Raw genomic sequence first — 20,184 nt, 5'->3', positions numbered from 1 at the left:
ATAGGGGCTATAGGGGACCGTAGGGCTGGTGAGGGGCTGTAGGGGCCGCAGAGCAGCTATAGGGGATGACGAGAGGCTATAGGGGCTGATGAGGGGCTATAGGGGAAGATAAGGGGCTATAGGGGCTGCAGAGCAGCTATAGGGGATGATGAGGGGCTATAGGGACTGATGAGGGGCTATAGGGGCTGATGAGGGGCTATAGGGGAAGATAAGGGGCTATAGGGGCTGCAGAGCAGCTATAGGGGATGATGAGGGGCTATAGGGGAAGATAAGGGGCTATAGGGGCTGCAGAGCAGCTATAGGGGATGATGAGGGGCTATAGGGGAAGATAAGGGGCTATAGGGGCTGCAGAGCAGCTATAGGGGATGATGAGAGGGTACAGGGGCTGCAGAGCAGCTATAGGGGATGATGATGGGCTATAGGGGCTATAGGAGCTGATGAAGGGCTATAGGGGCTGATGAGGGGCTATAGGGGCTGATGAAGGGCTATAGGGGCTGCAGAGCAGCTATAGGGGAAGATAAGGGGCTACAGGGGCTATAGGGGCTGCAGAGCAGCTATAGGGGCTGATGAAGGGCTATAGAGGCTATAGAGGCTATGGGGGCTGCAGAGCAGCTATAGGGGAAGATAAGGGGCTACAGGGGCTGCAAGGCAGCTATAGGGGATGATGAGAGGCTATAGGGGCTGCAGAGCAGCTATAGGGGCTAATGAAGAGCTATAGGGGCTATGGGGCCTGCAGAGCAGCTATAGGGGATGATGAAGGGCTATAGGGGCTGCAGAGCAGCTATAGGGGATTACAGGGGATGACGAGTGGCTATAGGAACTGTGGGGGCTATAGGGAATGACGAGCAGCTACAGATGACCATGGGGGCTATAGTGGCACAAGAGCAGCTATAGGGGGGTATGGGGGGCATAGGGGATGATGAGCAGCTATAGGGAACCATATGGGAAGATGAGTGGCTGTAGGAGCTATAGGGGATGATGAGCAGCTATAGGGGGGCTATAGTAGCACAAGAGCAGCTATAGGGGGCATAGGGACCAGTAAAAGGGCTATGGAGGGGTCTATAGGAGCTGGCGCAGGACTATAGGGAAGCTATAGGTGATGGGGAGCAGCCATAAAGCCTGGAGGTGGCCTATAGGGGCCGGGGAGGTGCTTTGGGGGCTATAGGCAGCTGTAGGCACTGGAGAGCACCTATGGAGACCTATAGGCTCTGGGAAGGTTTGAGAGCGTCTATAGGGAGCTGCGGAGGAACGGGAGAGGCTGGGGGGGGGGTATAGGGAGCTGGAAAGAAGCTATAGGTGGAGAGGAGCTATAGGATTTGGAGCTGGAAGAGGGCTCCAGGGGCTGGAGACTGGCCATGGGGTGTATGGAGGCTATAGGGGGCTCTGGAGGCTGGAGAGCAGCTATAGGGAGCGGGACAAGGGGCTATAGAACCCCATAGGGGCTGTGGGAGGGGCTATAGGAACCCATAGGGGCTATAGGACCCCATAGGGGCTATGGGAGGGGCTACAGGACCCCATAGGGGCTGTGGGAGGGGCTATAGGAACCCATAGGGGCTATAGGACCCCATAGGGGCTGTGGGAGGGGCTATAGGGGCTGTGGGAGGGGCTATAAGAATCCATAGGGGTTGTGGGAGGGGCTATAGGAATCCATAGGGGCTATAGAAGGGGCTATAGGGGCTGTGGGAGGGGCTATAGGACCCCATAGGGGCTGTGGGAGGGGCTATAAGAACCCATAGGGGCTATAGGACCCCATAGGGGCTATGGGAGGGGCTACAGGACCCCATAGGGGCTGTGGGAGGGGCTATAGGAACCCATAGGGGCTATAGGACCCCATAGGGGCTGTGGGAGGGGCTATAGGGGCTGTGGGAGGGGCTATAAGAATCCATAGGGGTTGTGGGAGGGGCTATAGGAACCCATAGGGGCTATAGGACCCCATAGGGGCTGTGGAAGGGGCTATAGGGGCTGTAGGAGGGGCTATAGGAACCCATAGGGGCTATAGGGGCCCATAGGGGCTGTGGGAGGGGCTATAGGGGCTGTGGGAGGGGCTATAGGACCCCATAGGGGCTGTGGGAGGGGCTATAGGGGCTGTAGGAGGGGCTATAAGAATCCATAGGGGCTATAGAAGGGGCTATAAGAACCCATAGGGGCTATAGGACCCCATAGGGGCTGTGGGAGGGGCCATGGCAGCTATAGGGGCAGAGAGGCTGCAGTGATCTATGGGGGCTATAGGGGCAGAGGCCCCTCCTATCTATAAGGCACGGGGGGGCGTGGCCATTGCCAAGGGAACCGCCCCTTTCCCTGCCGTTAACTCTGGAACCTACCGATGGCTGCGAGCTGGAGATTGAAAGTGGGGGGAGAGGCCACCGTCCCCAAGGCCACCAGCGAGGGCCACCCCCTCCCGCCCCGTGTCACACACGGCCACTCGCCTCCATCGTCCTTTATTTAAAGCTGTGGGGAGGGGACGTCCCCGTCCCCAAATTCCTCCGCCCGCCCTCCAGTATCACAAAATAAACCTTAAATACAAAAATAAAGTGACACAACAGGGGTGTCCCCCAGGGGTGCGGGGTGACGTCCCCAGGCACGGCGTCCCCCGGGGAGTGCCACGCCCCCCCCCCCCAAAAAAAAACCCACAAACAAACCCCCAATCCCAGCAGGTTCCCGGTGACATCATCGTCCTCTCGGCGGATGTCGGCGCCGGCGGGATCCGGTGTCACCGACCCAGCTGCAGACAGGCCTGGAGGATGGCGGGGGACGACAGAGGGGACATCCCCAACTCAGAGACGCGCCCCGGGGTGACACCCCCCCCCCCCCCGCCTCGCGCAACGAGGTCACCCGCTTCGGGATGACGTCACGCACCCCGCCCAACGTCCCCAACGCGCCCCCCCACCCCACCCCGCCGTCACCCACCAGCTCGAGCCTCTCCTTGGAGCGCAGGCTCTTACGACGCAGCTGCTCCGCCAACCCCTCCATGGCCTCCAGCCGGGCGCGGTGACGTCGGTGACGTTGTTGCAGGACCTTCACTTTCCTCTGGAGCACCAGCACCACGGCGACGAGTTCCTCGGTGCTCAGCTCGCCCGGCGGCGACGTCGACGGTGACGTCGATACGATGGGGATGGTTGAAACGATGGGTAACGTGAGGGCAGAGGAAACGACGGTTTCCGGCACGGTAGTCGGCGCGGCGGGGACCGGCTTGAAATACGGCAACGGGCCGGCGGCGGGAAGCTCGACGGGCGCGTCGTCCGTCTGCTCCGCGCGCGGCGGGGACGACGGCAGCGCGGTGACGCGGTCCGGGGACGGCTGAGGGCGGGATGGGACCCCCTCAGAGCCGTCACCCGGCTCTACCACGCCCAGAGGGTCGAGCGACGGCGGCGCCGCGGCCGAATCGGGCTCCAGGGCGACGGTCACGGCGATTTTGGGGATCGGTGACCGTTCCGGTGTCACCGGCTCCTCGTCGCTCGTCGGGATGGGCTGCTTAGGTTGGGTGGCACCCGGCGATGTGTTGGGACTCTCCTGTTTCTGTAGAAAAAAAAAAAACAAACCCAAAAAACCCCAAAATTCTCATTTCTGGAGGTTCTCGCAGCGATACGGCTGAACGGGGACAAGCGGCGGCGCCGGTTTTTCCCCAAAAGCCACCGCTCTGGGGGACAAAAGCCACCCCAAAGTGACACCCCCCCACCTCCCGGAGACCTTCCAGCGAGTTCCGAAATCCCTCGGGGAGAGGGGGGAGGAACATCTAGACCCCACGAGACAACCCGTCACCCCCTAAAAAAAAAAAAAACAAAACCTTCAAGCCCCTTTTTGGGGGGTTCTAGATGGTTTTTTTGGGGGGGGTTCTAGATTGTTCTAGATGTTTCTGGGGGGGTGACGACGCCAGACGACGCTCACCGGGGGGAAGATGGTGGGGACGGCGTCGGGCCGCAGGTAACGCACGCCCCAGCGGTACTGGAAGCAGGAGGGTTCGAAATGGTCGCTGCAGAGGTGCTGGTGACGGGTTGGCACCCAGTTCTCTTGGCGCATCTGCGTCAGCCATTGCCGGAGCCGCGTCGCGTCGTGCAGGGGGAACCTGGAGGGGGTGGGGGTTATGGGATATTGGGGGGGGGGGTTCCCCTACACCCCCATCCTCTAGCACTTCCCCCACTTTGGGTGCTTCCCCCCCAATGAGCCCAATTAGCCCTTTCCCAGGCGCGGGCCCTGCTCAGGTTCAGGGTCAAGTCTAGGCCCAGACCCCACCCAGGTTCAGGCCCAGGCCCCACTTCAGGCTTAGGCCTAGACCTCACTCAGGGCCCCACTCATGCTCAGGCCCAAGCCCCACACAGGTTCACGGTCAGGCCTAGGCCCTGCTTAGGTTCAAGTGCACATTCAGGCCCAGGCCCCACTCAGGTTCACGGTCAGGCCTAGGCCCAGGCTCGGGCTCAGGCCCCAGGTCCCAGGCCCCAGGCTCCAGCCTCCAGGCCCCAGGCTCCAGCCTCCAGGCCCCAGGCTCCAGCCTCCAGGCCCCAGGCTCCAGCCTCCAGGCCCCAGGCTCCAGCCTCCAGGCCCCAGGCTCCAGCCTCCAGGCCCCAGGCTCCAGCCTCCAGGCCCCAGGCTCCAGCCTCCAGGCCCCAGGCTCCAGCCTCCAGGCCCCAGGCTCCAGCCTCCAGGCCCCAGGCTCCAGCCTCCAGGCCCCAGGGTCCAGCCTCCAGGCCCCAGGGTCCAGCCTCCAGGCCCCAGGGTCCAGCCTCCAGGCCCCAGGGTCCAGCCTCCAGGCCCCAGCCTCCAGCCTCCAGGCCCCAGCCTCCAGCCTCCAGGCCCCAGCCTCCAGCCTCCAGGCCCCAGCCTCCAGCCTCCAGGCCCCAGCCTCCAACCTCCAGGCCCCAGCCTCCAACCTCCAGGCCCCAGCCTCCAGGCCCCAGCCTCCAGGCCCCAGCCTCCAGCCTCCAGGCTCCAGCCTCCAGCCTCCAGCCTCCAGGCCCCAGCCTCCAGCCTCCAGGCCCCAGGCCCCAGCCTCAGGCCCCAGGCCCCAGCCTCAGGCCTCAGGCCCCAGGCCCCAGGCCCCAGGCCCCAGGCCCAGACTCAAGGCCCCAGGCTCCAGCCTCCAGCCTCCAGGCCCCAGCCTCCAGGCCCCAGGCCCCAGCCTCAGGCCCCAGGCCCCAGACTCAGGCCCCAGCCTCAGGCCCCAGGCCCCAGCCTCAGGCCCCAGGCCCCAGCCTCAGGCCCCAGGCCCCAGCCTCAGGCCCCAGGCCCCAGCCTCAGGCCCCAGGCCCCAGCCTCAGGCCCCAGGCCCCAGCCTCAAGGCCCCAGGCTCCAGCCTCCAGCCTCCAGGCCCCAGCCTCCAGGCCCCAGGCCCCAGCCTCCAGGCCCCAGCCTCCAGGCCCCAGCCTCCAGGCCCCAGGCCCCACTCCGGTTCACGTTCACATTCAAGCCCAGACCCCTTCCCCCGCGGACGAGGCTAAGGGCAAAGGCCGCTGCCTCCTTTCCCACCCTCGGGCTCCTCCGGTACCGACTTGTAGAAGCTGAGGCGGCGGGCGGGGGGCCGGGCCTGTCCCGCCACGTTGGAGCAGTGCGGGGCCCGGCAGTACTTGGGCATCGCCGCCGCCGCCGGCTCACGTGACGCGGCGGCGACGTGCTGCGTCAGCACGCAAGGCCGTCGCCGTAGCAACCGTTGTCGTTTCTCCCCTCCCTTCCTCCCTGCGACGCATGCGCACTCAGGGGGCGCCGTGGCCATGGCAACGGGGCCTACACGCCGGGGCAGGAACAGGGAAAGCCCGTTGTGCCGGGCTGCGCTCGGGGCGGGGGACTCGAGGCTGTTTCTCACGCCGTTAATAACCCCCTTCGCCTCCCGTGGTGCCTTAATTACCGCCAGCGGCCGCGGCCGGGCCGGTTGAGCCGGGTCCGCGGGGCTCGAACCCGCGGACAACGGGGAGCGGGAGGGCGGGGCCGGCGCCGATCCGCCCAGCTATTGGCCCAGCTTGGCGTTGAATGGCAGGAACCCGCGGGGCGGAGCCTGTCCCCGCGACGCCGCGCTGCTATTGGGAGAGGCGAGAGAGGCGGGCTGTGAGCGGCGTGGGAGGTGGCCAATGGAGAGGGGACGCCGGCTTTCCGCGCGCAGTTCGGAGCGTTAGCGGGCGGCGGCTCGGAGCGATGGCGGCGGCGGCGGCGGCGGGCGGCGGGGCTCAGGGCGGGACCGGGCCCGACTCGCCTCCGCTTTTCAACCTGCGGCGGCGGTCGCGGTATCAGGGCCCGGAAGAGGCGGTGAGGGGCCCGCGGGGCTGACGGCCATCGGCGATGGGCCCCGGGGGAGCCTCGGGAGAGGGGCGGGGCTTCCCTGTGGGGATGAGGGCGGGCTGTGGTGGTCTCAGAGGGGCGGGGCTTGGGAGCTCCCAGGTGGGTGTGGCTTCCGAGAGGGGCGGGACTGAGGTGGCCCAATAGGGGGCGATATTAGGGTACCACGGGGGCGGAGCTTTTTTTGGGAGGGCGTGGCTTGGGGAGAGGGTGGGATTTGCTGGTCCCTCATGGAGTGACAGTTGGGGGGCGGAGCTTGGGGAGGGGGCGGAGCTTGGGGAGGGGGTGGAGCTTGGGGAGGGGGCGGAGCCTGGGGCGGGATGGAGCTTGGGGATGGGGCGGAGCTTGGGGAGGGGGTGGAGCTTGGGGAGGGGGTGGAGCTTGGGGAGGGGCGGAGCCTGGGGAGGGGGCGGAGCTTGGGGAGGGGGCGGAGCTTGGGGAGGGGGCGGAGCCTGGGGAGGGGGCGGAGCTTGGGGAGGGGGCGGAGCTGGAGGGCAGCACTTGGGGGGGGGGGTCTCCTGGGGGGGGGTTCCAGCCAGGGTGCACTTTGGGGTGCCCCCAAGGGGATAGGGGACACACAGAGGGACCCATGGGTGCTGCTCCAGGGCCACCCCTGGGGGCTCAGGGTCCCACCCCGGTCACATCCCCCCCCCCACCCCTGGGGACCCCACATCTGCCCCACGCCCGGGGGTCCCATCTTCCTCTCCCCCCCCACCCAGGTGACGCTGGAGAAGGTGCTGGGAATCACCACCCAGAACAGCAGCGGCCTGGCTTGTGACCCGGCCACGGGGCTGCTGGCCTACCCTGCCGGGTGAGCGCCCGTGGGGACCGCCCCCCCCGCACACCCCCCGGCACCCCTGCGTGCCCCCCAAAATCCCAGCCGAGGGGAAAAAAAACCCAAAACCTCCCCCCTTCCTGATCCAGGTGCGTCGTCGTCATCCTGAATCCCCGGGAGAACACGCAGAGACACATCCTGAACACCTCCAGGTATCCCCAAATACTATCGGGGAGCCCCTGAACACCTCCGTGTACCCCACAAACACCTCCGTGTACCCCACAAACACCCCCAGGTATCCCCAAACACCCCCACGATCCCCCCAACACCTCCGTGTACCCCACAAACACCCCCAGGTACCCCCAAACACCCCCAGGATCCCCCCCAACCCCTCCGTGTACCCCACAAACACCTCCGTGTACCCCACAAACACCCCCAGGTATCCCCAAACACCCCCAGGATCCCCCCCAACCCCTCCGTGTACCCCACAAACGCCCCCAGGTATCCCCCCCAACACCTCCGCGTAACCCACAAATACCTCCAGGGACCCCACAATCACCTCCAGGGACCCCCCCCAAATACCCCCAGGTATCCCCCAAATGACTCCATGTACCCCACAAATACCCCCAGGAACCCCCAAACACCGGCTGTGCCCCACATCAGATGTCAGGAGAGACACTTAGGCAGCTTCCGCTATTTTTCCTCCCTTTTTCCTCCGTTTTCCCTCCGGAGCAGCCCGGTTATTAAAGAAATCCCAATATTTTCCAGGAAAACTCTGAGCGCACTGGCATTCTCGCCCGACGGGAAGCTCATCGTCACCGGAGAGGTGGGTGCCGCTTATTTGTAGTCACCTACACCCCCAATTTTGGCTGTTCCGGGGCTGACGGGATAGAATAGCCGCAATTATTTCTTCCCCTCCTTTTCTGGAGGGTTTTCCACCCAATTTGGGATCGCACCGGGAAGGCGGGAACAACCTTTAGGGTCGAAGGGATGCGTCGGGTGGCCGCGGGGGGGCCGACGAGAAGGTGAAAGCCGCCGTCACGTCGCCTTTTTTCCCCCCCACCCCACCCCGCGCAGAACGGACACCGACCGGCCGTCCGCGTGTGGGACGTGGAGGAACGGGCGCAGGTCTCGGCGTTGCACGGTCACAAGCACGGCGTGGCTTGCGTCGCCTTCTCCCCGAGCGCCAAATATCTGGTGTCGGTGGGGTACCCGCACGACATGGTGGTCAACGTTTGGGACTGGAAGGTGAGTTCCCGCCAAACCGGCTCGAAATACCCCAAATCGGAGGCGGGGGACGGGGCTGGGGGGGGGAAAAACCCTTTTCCCATCTTTTCTCACGGCTGCTGACTTTTGGGGAAATAACGCTTATTATTCACGACCCGCCGGCGTCTTTCCGAGCAGAAGGATTCCCTGGTCGCGTCGAACAAGGTGTCCTGCAAAGTGACGGCCGTGTCCTTCTCCGAGGACAGCTACTTTGTCACCGTGGGGCATCGCCACGTCAAGTTTTGGTTCCTGGACTCCTCGAGGGAGCTGAAGGTGAGGGCGTCGTCCGAAAAATCTTCCTCACTTTGCCACTGTTTCAGTTCCTTCGCGAGTACGTTACCAAAAATCGCGGGGCTGTTCTTGAATCCCTGGGGGGGAAGCGCTCGGAACCGCGTTTTCCGTCCCGTCGTGGGACTCTTCCATTCCGAATAAACGTCGGAGTTAATAATTACGGTAGTTACCAAGAAGTTAACTTAGGCTTAGGCATCCGCTACTATTCGATCGATAGCTCTCAAATCTGGTACCAATCCGTTTTCCTGCGAACGTGGTTTCTCAGCAGGGTATTTTCTTCCGACTGCCAATCCCGTAATAGTCCATATTTGAGGAAATTGTTGATAAGAGGTTCCAGTCCAACGCTGGCTTCCAATTTCACACGATACTGGTTTCTTCTTACCGCTTTAGCTCCTGGCGTCGATTCTCTTTTTACCGGCTCGCCCGATTTAGCTTTTCCAGGCTGCTCGGTTTCCATACCAAAGGGGTTACAGCATCCTCTAGCTCAGAGAGAGAGTCGACCGGGATTTCTTTTTCTCCGTTTTCCGTTGTCTCCAGTAATTCCTGTAATACATACAGGCGTAAAACCGCTCGGGGCCGTCCCCGAAAATGCCCCCACGGTACTTTTTCATCAGCATTACATTTGAAGCAGGGCCTAACAAATTACGTTGGTTTCCTGTTTCGTGATCGTTTCTCGACAAGAAGAATAAACCAACGTACAATACTTCATCCCGTTTCTCCAACCTCCTACAAACCGACATCAATTGCAAAATTGATGTCAAGGCTCCTTTTTCTGGCCGTTTTCCCTCATCGTTCAATTTATACTTTGGCCACCGCTGAGTAGAATATTCTAGAAGTTTCTTTTTTTGTTAGGGGATCCCCTCCAAACCTTCCTCCAAACGTTTTAAAATACAACCGAGCGGCGAACAAAGAATAACTACCGACTGCCGGGCAGCCCTTCTTTTTCTTTCTCAAAAAAAAAAAACGTTCTAAACCACTCCGGTCGTCGCTGTCCAAGCGTCCACGACCGTTTCCTTCATGCAACGCAAACACCAACCGGCAAGCGTCGCGCCCTCGTATCGCTCACCCGCTCCGGTTGGGGAGAATACTCACCGAGTCCCCGATCAAAAACCGTTAGCCGAAAAGCGGATTCGTTGCCCGGCGTGCGATAATTCAATTCTCACACGCGCAGGAGAGAGAATTGCTTTTTTTTTTTTTTTTTTATTCAGGCTTGGGCGCTCGGTGGGTTTCCGCAAATCGAGCACACCTAACGCCGGTTCTCTTCTCATATTTATACGTAAATATTCCGAATTAGGACGCTCCCAGTTACGACGATCGGTTCCGATTTCTTCGCAAACCAGAACGCGGGCTCGCTTCTTTTCTCCGCCTTTATCTTTCGGGTAGGTGGTCGCGGAGACCCTGGTCTAAATTACCTTTTTTTTTTTTTCCCCCCCTAATTTCTCACTACTTCTGCCACTCCCAAGTGCTTTCTTCAGGGTCTGTTGATCAGACTAACGAGTCATCAGTTACGCTTCTACCTCTTGTTTGGATAAATATTAACTAACACGGAGTAGGACTGTACGACGGCCATCCTCAGTAGTACCTAGCGACTATCCGCACAGCTATCCGCGACATCTTTAACCTGAAAAAACTGCCTGTAACTTCTTAGCTACAGAATCACGATTAACTTTTAAATTCGATGCAAGATATCAAGGGGCTGCCCTTTGCCGACGCCGTTTTTCGGGGCGCGGGCGGCCGGCGAAGCTAAACCGGGGTTGGATTCTGCTTAAATCCTTGTCACCGAAGCGGGAGCAGACGGTTTCTGTAGAAAGAACCGACGAAACGTCAGGTTTCCCCCCCCACCCCCCCCGCCGCAAAATTCACGTTGCGTCGTAACGGCTTTAGTTCACGCCGGACATCGAAGCCGCGGACGCTTCGACTTCACGTGGGCACGGAGACGCCGACGCCGTCGGTTGCCGCGCTTGCTCCGGATGGTCGGGAACCGTTTCCTTCGTTAACGCTCGTTACCGTCGGGTCGTCGGCGCTCTTCCGTTTTGCAGATCAACGAGACGGTGCCGCTGGTGGGCCGTTCGGGGTTGCTGGGAGAGCTCCACGACAACGTTTTCTGCGACGTTGCCTGCGGCCGGGGGCAGACGTCGGGCAGCACCTTCTGCGTTTCCTCCTCGGGGTTGCTCTGCCAGTTCAACGAGAAGAGGGTGCTGGAGAAATGGATCGTTCTGAAGGTGGGGGAGTTGGGGTGGGGGGGGGGGATCCCCCAGACCCTTTTCTCGGGGTGAAGCCCACCGGCAGGGATCTTACCCGCTCCGGCCGCAGGTGCCGTTGGCAAACTGCCTCTGCCTCAGCGAGGAGCTGATATTTTGCGGTTGCGCCGACGGCACAGTGAGGATATTCCGGGTTCGTGACATGCGTTACCTCTGCGATCTCCCCAAACCTCATCCCCTGGGCGTCGATGTCACCCAGGTCCCCCCACCGAGGTAACCGCACGGCCGAGGGGACAGTCCCGTGTGTCCCCTGACTCTGAAACGCCCGGCGGGTTGACACACACACCCCCCCCCCCCCAAAACGCCGCGTTCTCGGGATGGGACCTGACTCGGTTTCCCTCTCCCCGAAGGCGGCCGGACCTGGCGTACCCCGACACCGTCGCCTTGGCCTACGACGCCTGCAACCGTTGGCTGTCCTGCGTCTACAAGGACCACAGCGTCTACGTCTGGGATGTCGGAGATCTGCGGAACGTCAGGAAGGTCTGGTCGGACCTTTTCCACAGCTCCTTCGTCTGGAGCGTCGAGGTGAGGACAAGCCGGGGAGATTCGGGGCACCCGCAGCTCTGATTTCCTTCCCCGCGCCCCGATACGTAATTCCCTGGGTGCAGGTGTACCCCGAATTCGAGGAGCGGAGATCCTGTCTGCCTCCCGGCTCCTTCCTGACGTGTTCCTCGGACAACACCATCCGCGCCTGGACCCTGGAAAGCGGCTCCGCGCGTCCCGTTCAGGGCAACGCCTACAGCACGGTACGATGTGGGGGGGCTCCGTCCCACCTCCCTGCTCAAGGCAATCCCCCCCAAAATCATGCCGGCGGCTGGAGGAGGGGGGAGTTCAACCGCCTCCCCGGGATCTCGGCTTGTGGGATTTGCCTCTAGAAAATGAAGTCGCTGGAGGTTTCCGGGTGGTTCCCGCCGGCTTCTTGCCGCTCTCCTGCCCGAGCGGGAGAGGAGCGGTGATTTTTCAGTGGGTTTTGAGGATTGTAACGAGCTCGGGAAGTGCTTTCTGTTCTCCTGCGCGTGAGATTTCTATCCGAACGACCAAAGGACGCAGTCGTGCTCCTCAAATCCCGGCGTCTCCCGTGCACGAGGCGTGGAAAAACAAAGCGGGGATGTTGGAAGCGGGCGGGTGACGCGGGCGGGTGACGCGGGCGGGCTCCTCTGCTCCCCAAAGCGCGCTCTGCGCTCTGCTGGGGACCCGACCGTCCCGTCTCCTCCCGCCCCCAGACCCTGCTGAACGTCGTCTACGTGGACAACAACACGCAGCACCTCCAGGATTCCTCCGGCGCGCCCGACCGAAGCGAAAACGTGGGTCACCTCGACGTCAAATCCGGGGTGCGGGTGATGCAGGTCAGCCCCGACGGGGAGCATCTGGCATCGGGGGACAGAGGAGGAACCCTCAGGCAAGTGACACGGCGCTCGGCCGACAGCCGAAGGTGACGGTCGGTGCCCGGGCGGGCTCCCCGCCGCTCGTTTTAGCCGTTCGCCTTTTTCCGGGACCGTTTCTGAGCCACCTCGCCGCGTGCCGACGGTTATTCCTGCCCGGCTGTCGCGGTTATCGGCGATCGAGCCGACGGTGCGTTTTCCCTCGCAGGATACACGAGCTGCAGTTCATGCGGGAGGTGGCTAAAGTGGAGGCTCACGATTCCGAAGTTCTTTGCTTGGAGTATTCGAAACCGGAGACCGGTAAGGGAAGGATTTCTCCTCGGAAGAAGACACGGGGAGCCGGAGATGAGCCCCGGGGCCGCCCAGATTTAACTGGGGAAGGACCTGTGCGACCACCTCCGTTTCCTCTCCCTTTAACACCCCGCCGAGAACGGGTTTACATCCAAACCTTCGCAGGGAACGACAGGAAATACACCGATCCGTTAACAAAAACCTTTTAACGCCCTCTTTTCCGACGGCTCCAGGAGCAGCGCTGCTGGCTTCGGCGAGCAGAGACAGGCTGATCCACGTCCTGAACGTAGATAAGAACTACAAGCTGGAGCAAACCCTGGACGATCACTCCTCCGCGATAACGTCGGTCAAATTTGCCGGTAAGTGGCTGAACCGCATCCGAATTCCTCCCCGTCGGGTCGCCCTTCGCCTTGTTCTGCCTTGAAAATGGGGTTTGTCTCCCTGGATTTAATTCGACGTCTTGAGTTAGAGGGCGATCCTCGGGAGAAAACAGGCGTCTCCGGATGAAAAACGCCCAGCCATCCATCGGAAGAGATCCGTAGCGGGGGGGATCCCAGCCTTGGATCGCATCTAGTTCTTAAAAGAATCATTTTTAAAATGGATTCCTTCATAAAGAATCATTTTTTGGATTCACTCGGTGGTGAGTTTGGATCGGACGCCGTCTCTGATCTCCTTTCCCTTTCGCTCAGGCAACGGGGATGTTCAGCTGATAAGCTGCGGCGCCGATAAAAGTATTTATTTCCGCAACGCTCAAGAGGTGGGTTAGCGCAATCTCCACGGGGATCTGCGGGGGTTTTTTTCCCTAAAAATCGGACGGGCGAGAAGGCAACGCGGTTTTTCCCTGTCTCCCTACAGCTCCCGGACGGCCTCAATTTCATTAGGACGCATCACGTCGCCGAGAAAACCACCCTGTACGACATGGACATCGACATCACGCAGAAATACGTTGCCGTCGCCTGCCAGGACAGAAACGTCAGGTGAAGGCGCTTTTCCGGGCCGGCTCTGGTTGTCTCCGTGGCGGGGAGGGGAAATCTTCTCGGCTCACAGATTCACAGATTGGTCGGGGTTGGAAGGGACCTCTGGAGATGATCTAATCCAACCCCCTGGCAAAGCAGGATCACCCAGAGCAGGTCGTACAGGATGGTGTCCAGGAGGGTTTGGAATCTCTCCGGAGAAGGAGACTCCGTGACCTCTCTGGGCAGCCTGTCCCAGCGCTCGGTCACCCGCAGAGGGAAAAAGTTTTTCCTCGTGTTCAGGTGGAACTTCCCGTGTTCCAGTTTGTGCTCGTTGCCCCTTGTCCTGTCGCTGGGCACCACAGAGAGGAGTCTGGCCCCATCACATGGACACCCACCCTTTAGATATCGAGAAGTGGTGATCAAATCCCCTCCCAGTCTTCTCCAGACTAACCAGCCCCGGGTCTCTCAGCCCTTCCTCACACCAGAGATGCTCCAGGCCCCTCCTCATCCTCACAGCCCTCCCCTGGACTCTCCCCAGTACTTCCCTGTCCATCTGGAACTGGGGAGCCCAGACCTGGACGCAAAACTCCAGCTGTGGCCTCAGCAGGACAGAGCAGAGGGGGAGGAGAACCTCCCCGGACCTGCTGGCCACGTTCTTCTCCACGCACCCCAGGACGCCGTTGGCCTTCTCGGCCACGTTGCTGGTCACGGAGAGCTTGGTGTCCACCAGGACTGCCAGGTCCTTCTCCGCAGCGCCGCTTCCCAGCAGGTCAACCCCAACCCATCCTGGTTGCTTGGGTTGAACTTCATCGGGTTCCTCTCCAGCCTGTCCGAGTCTCGCTGAACGGCGGCGCGGCCTTCTGCTGTGTCGGCCACCCCCTCCCCAGCTTCGTATCATCAGGGAATTGGCTGAGGGTGCTGTCTGGCCCTCACCCGGGTCACCGATGGACGTGTTGAACGGGATCAGCCCAAGCACTGACCCTCGGGACACACCACCAGATACCGCCCTCCGACCAGACTCTGCGCCGCCGATCCCAACCCTCCGGGCCGTTCGGCCAGTTCTCACCTCACCTCACTCGTCCCTTTGTTCAACCCTCACTGCCTAAACTTGTTTAACGAGGAGGTCGCGAGAGACGGTGTCGAAAGCCTCGCCGAAGTCGAGGTGGACAACATCCGCTGTTCTCCCTTCATCCACCCACGCTCATGCCATGGCAGGCGGCCATCAGGCGTGATTTCCCTTTGGAGAATCCATGTTGGCCACTCCCAATAACCTTCTCCTCCGCGTGCTTATTGATAACCCCCCAAAATAAAGTTGCTCCATCACCTTTCCAGGGATGGAGGTGAGCCTGGCTGTAGTTCCCTGAGTCCTCCTTCCTTGCCCTTTTCAAAGACCGGAGCGACATTGGCTTTCCTCCGGTCCTCAGACCCCTTTCCTGTTCTCCAAGACCTTCCAAACTCTTCCCTACTCTTCTTTTCGCTGTCGATGCACTTGAAAAAGGCTCGATCGCCTCCCGTTCCTCCCGCAGGGTGTACAGCACCACCAGCGGGAAGCTCAAGTGCTGCTACAAGGGCTCGCAAGGCGACGACGGCTCCTTGCTGAAGGTAAGAAGGTGATTTTTTTTTTCCCCCCCCCCGGCTCGGGGACGTCCGCAGCGCCTCCCTCGGTGCAGTCGGTGGGGCAGGGTCGTGCCCAGAAACGGATGTTCCGTCCCCGGAAGAGTTCAAGGTCGGGTTGGAGCAAACTAACGGGAGGTGTAAGGACCGGGTGGTTTTCGAAAGTCATTTCAACCCCCAAACCATTCCCGTCTCCGCTTGTTTTCCCCGCCCGTGACGGAACCCGACTCGCCGCTCCTCTCTCCCAGGTGCGGTTGGATCCCTCGGGCACCTTCCTGGCGACGAGCTGCTCCGACAAAAGCATCGCCCTCATCGACTTCCACTCCGGGGAGTGCGTGGCGAAAATGTTCGGTCATTCAGGTCAGGTTCTTTACGAAAAAAACGGGAATTGCCCGCCGTTTGGCGAGGGGGCGGGGTGGCGTCTCCTTCCCGACACCCAACTTCGCCGCTTTTCCTTTTCTTCGGCGCAGAAATAGTCACGGGAATGCGGTTCACCTACGACTGTAAGCACCTCGTCACCGTCTCAGGAGACAGGTAGGGACCGACGGATCGAAAGGATCGTCTGATTTACGCCTCGCCCTATACGCTTTGCAAGGCGTTACGGGAAAAGAATCGGCTTTAGGGAGCGCGGAGCTGGACGGAGGCAGTGCTGGAGGGCTCGGACGGATTAAATTCCCGGAGGGATTTAACGTAAAGCTCCCCCTCCGCCCAGCCCCGTATCCAAAATCCACCTTTCTACCCCCCGCCCCGCAGCTGCGTCTTTATTTGGCACCTGGGTCCCGAAATCACCACCAGCATGAAGCAGCACTTGTTGGAGCTCGAGCTCCTGCAACCGAAGCCGGCGAAGGAGCCCGGTGCCCCGGCGCAGCTCAGGTAGCGGCGAAAAGCCCCTCGGCCCCGCGGCCCACCCCGGTTTTGGGTTTCGGGGTGGAAGGAAGCTCGACGGCCCCACCGTTCTTCTCCCCTCCTCCAGGCGGGAGACGTACGTCACCGTTCCGGGCGGGCCGGCAACCCCCGGTGTCGACGGAGATACCGACGAGGAGCCCGAGGACGAGGCCTCGTCCCCGCAGACGCCCTCCAAGGAGGATTCGGGGCCGCGTGCGTTGCGGGACGGGGTCTCTCCGCGATCGCCCCCCAACCCCACCCCCCCCTTTTCTACCCGTCCTTCCTCCGAGGGCTGCGGCAAACGGCGCCGCTCCTAAACCCCGCTCTCCCTCCTCCAGCTCCGGCGTGCGTCCTAACCAACAGCAGGCTGCCCATGTGGGCAAAGAGGCTGGTAAGTCACGCGGCCGCACGTAAAAAAATGTAATTGCATTTTAATTTAATTTAATTTAACGGGGCCGGATGAAGATCCCTTTGCTCCATCTCCACCGAACCCTCTCTCCTTCCTTCTGTCCCCGTCCCCCCCCCCCTCCGCCCCGATTCCAGCTGGGAGAGGTGGAAGACGAGGCCGGGGCGATCGCCAATCCCCGCGGGAGTTACCGGCCACGAGGGCGATGGGCAGAGCGCGCCGAGAGGGGCCCCATCAAGACGTTGCCGGAGGGGGATCCCCCCTATTTCACCCCCCTCAAACCCCACCTCGAGGACGACGCGGAGCTGGAACCCGCGATCTGGAACCTGGAGCGTTTGCTTTCGGAGGTCAGTCGCCCGGACGGATCCCGCGCTTTCCGTCGGCCCTCCGACGTTAAAACCTGGAGACCCTCTGCTTGCCAGTGTCCGTTTGTCCGGGAAAAATCCGGCTACGGATTATCGGCTCCTCGTTTCCGGCAGGTGGAGAACTCTCCTACCGAATTCACCGAGGACTTGTGGCTTTCCGAGCTCTTCCTCCACAAGGAAATCAACGGGAGACTGGAATCGCCGGATCCAACCGGGATCGGCCTGGAGGAGCCGCACGTGCCAGAGACAAGCAGGTCGGTGCCGGCCGAAGCCGCCGGCCGGGCGGGGAACCCACAAGCGCCGCGTTTCGTTATCGGCGTTCACCCAACAGCTCCCTGGTAGTTTCGGGTTTTGCTTAACGTCGCCGCGCCGAGTCCCGGCTCGGCTCCGTCGCGCCCTCGTCCCCATCGTGGTTTTTCCCTTCAAAACCAAATTTCAGAGGGTTTTGGCAATGCCGGGAGGCACCAGCGCCCGCTCACGCCAGCCCCTAAAGCCCCGTCGGGATGGGAGGAGGGAAAATTTTGGGGCGCAACTTAACCTCGTCCCAGCCGAGCACGCGGGCGCGCGTCTCCCGGCTCGGAGCGCTGGCGAGCGCAGAGCCGACGGCGGCATCCGGCGTTCGGCCGTCACCGCCCCGCTCGCTTTCTCCCCCCCCTCCTCAAGGCCGAGCGTGATGGAGCTGCCGCTGCGCCCCGTCTACCCGGAGGAGCTCGGGCTTAACCGGGAGAACGCCGCGTCCTCCGTTTCACCGGCACCTCGCTACCAGCCGGAAGGTAACGCCGGGAGCACCGGCCTTGCCGGCGCTAAACCCTTGTTGCCGAGCGAAAAGATTACGGGGGGGGCTCAGAATGAAAAAAAAAACCCCTCCTGACGTGCGGTGGCGGGGGGGGCTTTCCTTTCCGGCTGCGTTCCGGCAGACGAGGACTCGGCGGGCGCTGCCGGGGAGGCGGAGGAGCCGGAAAACCCGCCGCCGAGCAGCTCCCTACCCCAGACCCCCGAGCAGGAGAAGTACCTCAAGCAGCACTTCGAAACGCTGACGGACGCCGAAGGTAACGGGAGAAACCGCGGGCGGGCGGACGGCGCCGGTACGTTCGGCACAGCCGATCCGGGCGAATCCCAGCGATGACCGAGCTAACGTTTCCCGATCCGCGGTCGCAGAGAAGTTTGACGGTTCCTTAAAGGATTTAAAACCGCCCGAACCTGGAGATGAGGAAAAAAACTTGTTCTTGAACCCGCGCTTGAGCATTTCGGCCCGGTTCCTCTCGCGCTGCCAAAAGAACAGCCGGTGAGTGCCGCGGCCGGCCGGCCGTTCATCCGTCGGGGAAGAGGTTTCCCGCTCCCGACTCCTCCTCTTGTCCCGCAGGCTGGCGGCCGCCATCCCGCCGCGGGCACGGTCCCGGCTGCAGAGCCCTGCCCGTCTCCAGGAACCGCTCGGCGACCGGCCGGAAACATCTCGGGAGCTCCAGCAAGCGGAGGCGAGTGGTTTTTCTGCCTGAGGGAGGGGAAAATCTTTGGGAGAGATATCCCCAAAAAAAAAAATATAAAAATTTTCGTACCTCGGGCCGGGTTCAGCGGCGTTTCTTGTCAACTTTTTAGAAACCGCCGGATGAAAAACCTCACGAATCGGGAGAAGAAACGGGCTCCGACGCCGGCAAACCTACGGGTGAGTGTTTGCGGACAAAAAAGGGGGTTCCTTCACCCCAAAACCCCGTCCCGGAGCAGCGGGGGGGACACACACACACACACGATGACGCAGTGCTCACGGCAGCCGTGACGCCCGCAGGATCCCACCTCCGGTTCCAGCCCGTCGCCACGGCCCTGCGGCAGCTGCGGACGCGCTTCCAGGAGGTGCTGGGGCTCTACGACCAGGTCGGTGCCTGCCGAATCGGGGGGGGGGGGAACGGGACACAGGGACCCCCCTTTTCCCGACTCGCAGCGTTTCGGGGGGGGGGGGGGGTTTCATTCCCTTCTCCCTCGAACGACCAACCGCTGACGTATTTTGATCACGTTTGCAGCGTCATACGCACCACCCGCCCCCCAAAAAAAAAAAACAAACCCCCACAGCTCGCGGCTCGTTTCGAAGCCGAAACGCCGGGAGGGGGGGGACGACGTTTTAACCGCCCCCCCTGCCCCCCCGGCAAAGAACCGCGGTGACGAAGGGACCCGAATCCCGCAGGTGACCCTCCGCGCCGAGGCCACCGAGGACGACGTCCTCCAAGCCAGAACGGCGTTAACCGATTTTTTCGGCTGGATAAAAACCGAGCTGCGTTCCCGCGGTGCGACGCGCGACGCCGATGCCGCTACCGGCGCGGACGGCCCGGCGACGCTGCAGGATCCCGAGATCCTGGCGTTGCTCCGCGCTTACTCCGATTCTCTCCTGGAGATGGTTCGGAGCGGGCTGGAGGGCGACAGCCCCAAAACGCTTTAAAATTCAGGGATTTTGGGGCGCCGGCTTCCTTTTCCGGTTACGTTTTCGGTGGTTTTAGGCAATTCTCTGAAGTTGTAACCGTTTTTTGGGGGTTTCGGATGTATATTTTTCCCCTCGCAGTTTCCAGCTCAGCGCCCCAAAACACCCCTCCCAACCCCGAGCCCCTTCCTCACCGCTGGCAGCGACCGTCGTCGTCGATTATTAAGGTTGTTGTTAAATTAATAAATGTTTTTTGAACCGCCCCAGGGTGTCCCCGGGAGGCGATTTGGGGGTTCGGTGAGATGTGGGGGTGACTTGGAGAGGGGACTTGGGGCCCAGCTGGGCAATTTGGGGCCCAACTGGGCAATTTGGGGTACGGGGGGAAGGAGATTTTGGGCAAGTCAAGGCTTGACGGAGTGATTTGAGACACGGCGGGGGGTGATTTGGGGTACCCAGAGGGCAATTTGGGGCCCCGCGGGACAATTTAGGGCACCAGAACCACACCGTGGGACCCGGCACGGGCAACTGGGAGCACTGGGGATGTAAACTGGGATCCAGTGGGGTGAGTTAGAGCCTGGTGGGAGCGTTTGGGGGTGCTACGGGGTGATGTGGAGCACGAGGTGGGGCGCACTGGGGACAATTTGGGGCCTCGTGGCTACAACTCGGGGCTCAGTGGGGCATTTTGGGGTACCAGGGATGAAATCTGGGGCCCAGTGGAGCGTTTTGGGGTACCAGGGGTGGGATCTGGGGTCCCGGGGCTGCAATTTGGGGCTCAGTGGAGCATTTTGGGGTACCAGGGATAGGATTTGGGACTCTGCGGAGCATTTTGGGGTACCAGGGGTGAGATTTGGGACCCAATGGAGCATTTTAGGGTACCAGGGATGGGATTTGGGGCCCCGGGGCTGCAATTTGGGGCCTAGTGGAACATTTTGGGGTACCAGGGGTGAGATTTGGGGCCCTGGGGCTGCAATTTAGGACCCAATGGAGCATTTTGGGGTACCAGGGGTGAGATTTGGGGCCCTGG

At 61.7% G+C, this 20,184-nt stretch overlaps 2 protein-coding genes across 3 annotated transcripts; one reads left to right on the top strand and one right to left on the bottom strand.

The window, feature by feature from the left end:
• Positions 1–2,635: 2,635 nt before the first annotated feature.
• THAP8 (THAP domain containing 8) lies at positions 2,636–5,608 on the bottom strand. Of its 2 annotated transcripts, none has more exons than XM_075738606.1 (4): positions 5,484–5,608; positions 3,886–4,063; positions 2,908–3,516; positions 2,636–2,734 (listed from the first exon to the last, which is right to left on the bottom strand). In XM_075738606.1, exons 1-4 carry the CDS (start codon positions 5,564–5,566, stop codon positions 2,711–2,713), a joined length of 894 nt encoding a protein of 297 aa, XP_075594721.1. In that variant the 5' UTR covers positions 5,567–5,608; the 3' UTR covers positions 2,636–2,710. The 2 variants fall into 2 exon arrangements, with proteins under 2 accessions (XP_075594721.1, XP_075594722.1); XM_075738607.1 differs by having other exon boundaries at positions 2,908–3,510.
• Positions 5,609–6,105: 497 nt separating this feature from the next.
• Positions 6,106–19,227, top strand: WDR62 (WD repeat domain 62). The gene is made up of 30 exons (XM_075738605.1): positions 6,106–6,231; positions 6,981–7,072; positions 7,186–7,248; positions 7,805–7,862; positions 8,114–8,284; positions 8,441–8,575; positions 10,633–10,815; positions 10,907–11,067; positions 11,205–11,379; positions 11,463–11,600; positions 12,078–12,253; positions 12,445–12,536; positions 12,761–12,886; positions 13,217–13,284; positions 13,383–13,504; positions 15,010–15,085; positions 15,346–15,457; positions 15,568–15,631; positions 15,851–15,970; positions 16,071–16,195; positions 16,321–16,373; positions 16,526–16,735; positions 16,868–17,007; positions 17,417–17,526; positions 17,671–17,802; positions 17,912–18,038; positions 18,117–18,228; positions 18,350–18,416; positions 18,531–18,622; positions 18,930–19,227. The coding sequence occupies exons 1-30, from the start codon at positions 6,121–6,123 to the stop codon at positions 19,179–19,181; spliced, it is 3,663 nt and encodes a 1,220-aa protein (XP_075594720.1). The 5' UTR covers positions 6,106–6,120; the 3' UTR covers positions 19,182–19,227.
• The last annotated feature ends 957 nt before the right edge of the window (positions 19,228–20,184 follow it).

Source organism: Balearica regulorum, chromosome 34 (genome assembly GCF_011004875.1).
Source record: "Balearica regulorum gibbericeps isolate bBalReg1 chromosome 34, bBalReg1.pri, whole genome shotgun sequence".
Classification (NCBI taxonomy): Eukaryota; Metazoa; Chordata; class Aves; order Gruiformes; family Gruidae; genus Balearica; species Balearica regulorum.
This window is presented reverse-complemented; position numbering and strand designations above follow the sequence as displayed.

What these genes read in the sequence shown, in the direction of transcription:
- THAP8 (XM_075738606.1), bottom strand. Translation starts at nt 5,566, where the DNA reads ATGCCCAAGTACTGCCGGGCCCCGCACTGCTCCAACGTGGCGGGACAG. An exon ending in TCCCCACCATCTTCCCCCCG is followed by an intron (nt 3,517 to 3,885) that starts GTGAGCGTCGTC and finishes TTTTTTCTACAG; the next exon opens with AAACAGGAGAGTCCCAACAC. An exon ending in CCAAGGAGAGGCTCGAGCTG is followed by an intron (nt 2,735 to 2,907) that starts GTGGGTGACGGC and finishes GCCATCCTCCAG; the next exon opens with GCCTGTCTGCAGCTGGGTCG.
- WDR62 (XM_075738605.1), top strand. Translation starts at nt 6,121, where the DNA reads ATGGCGGCGGCGGCGGCGGCGGGCGGCGGGGCTCAGGGCGGGACCGGG. An exon ending in CACATCCTGAACACCTCCAG is followed by an intron (nt 7,249 to 7,804) that starts GTATCCCCAAAT and finishes AATATTTTCCAG; the next exon opens with GAAAACTCTGAGCGCACTGG. An exon ending in CCATGTGGGCAAAGAGGCTG is followed by an intron (nt 16,374 to 16,525) that starts GTAAGTCACGCG and finishes CCCCGATTCCAG; the next exon opens with CTGGGAGAGGTGGAAGACGA.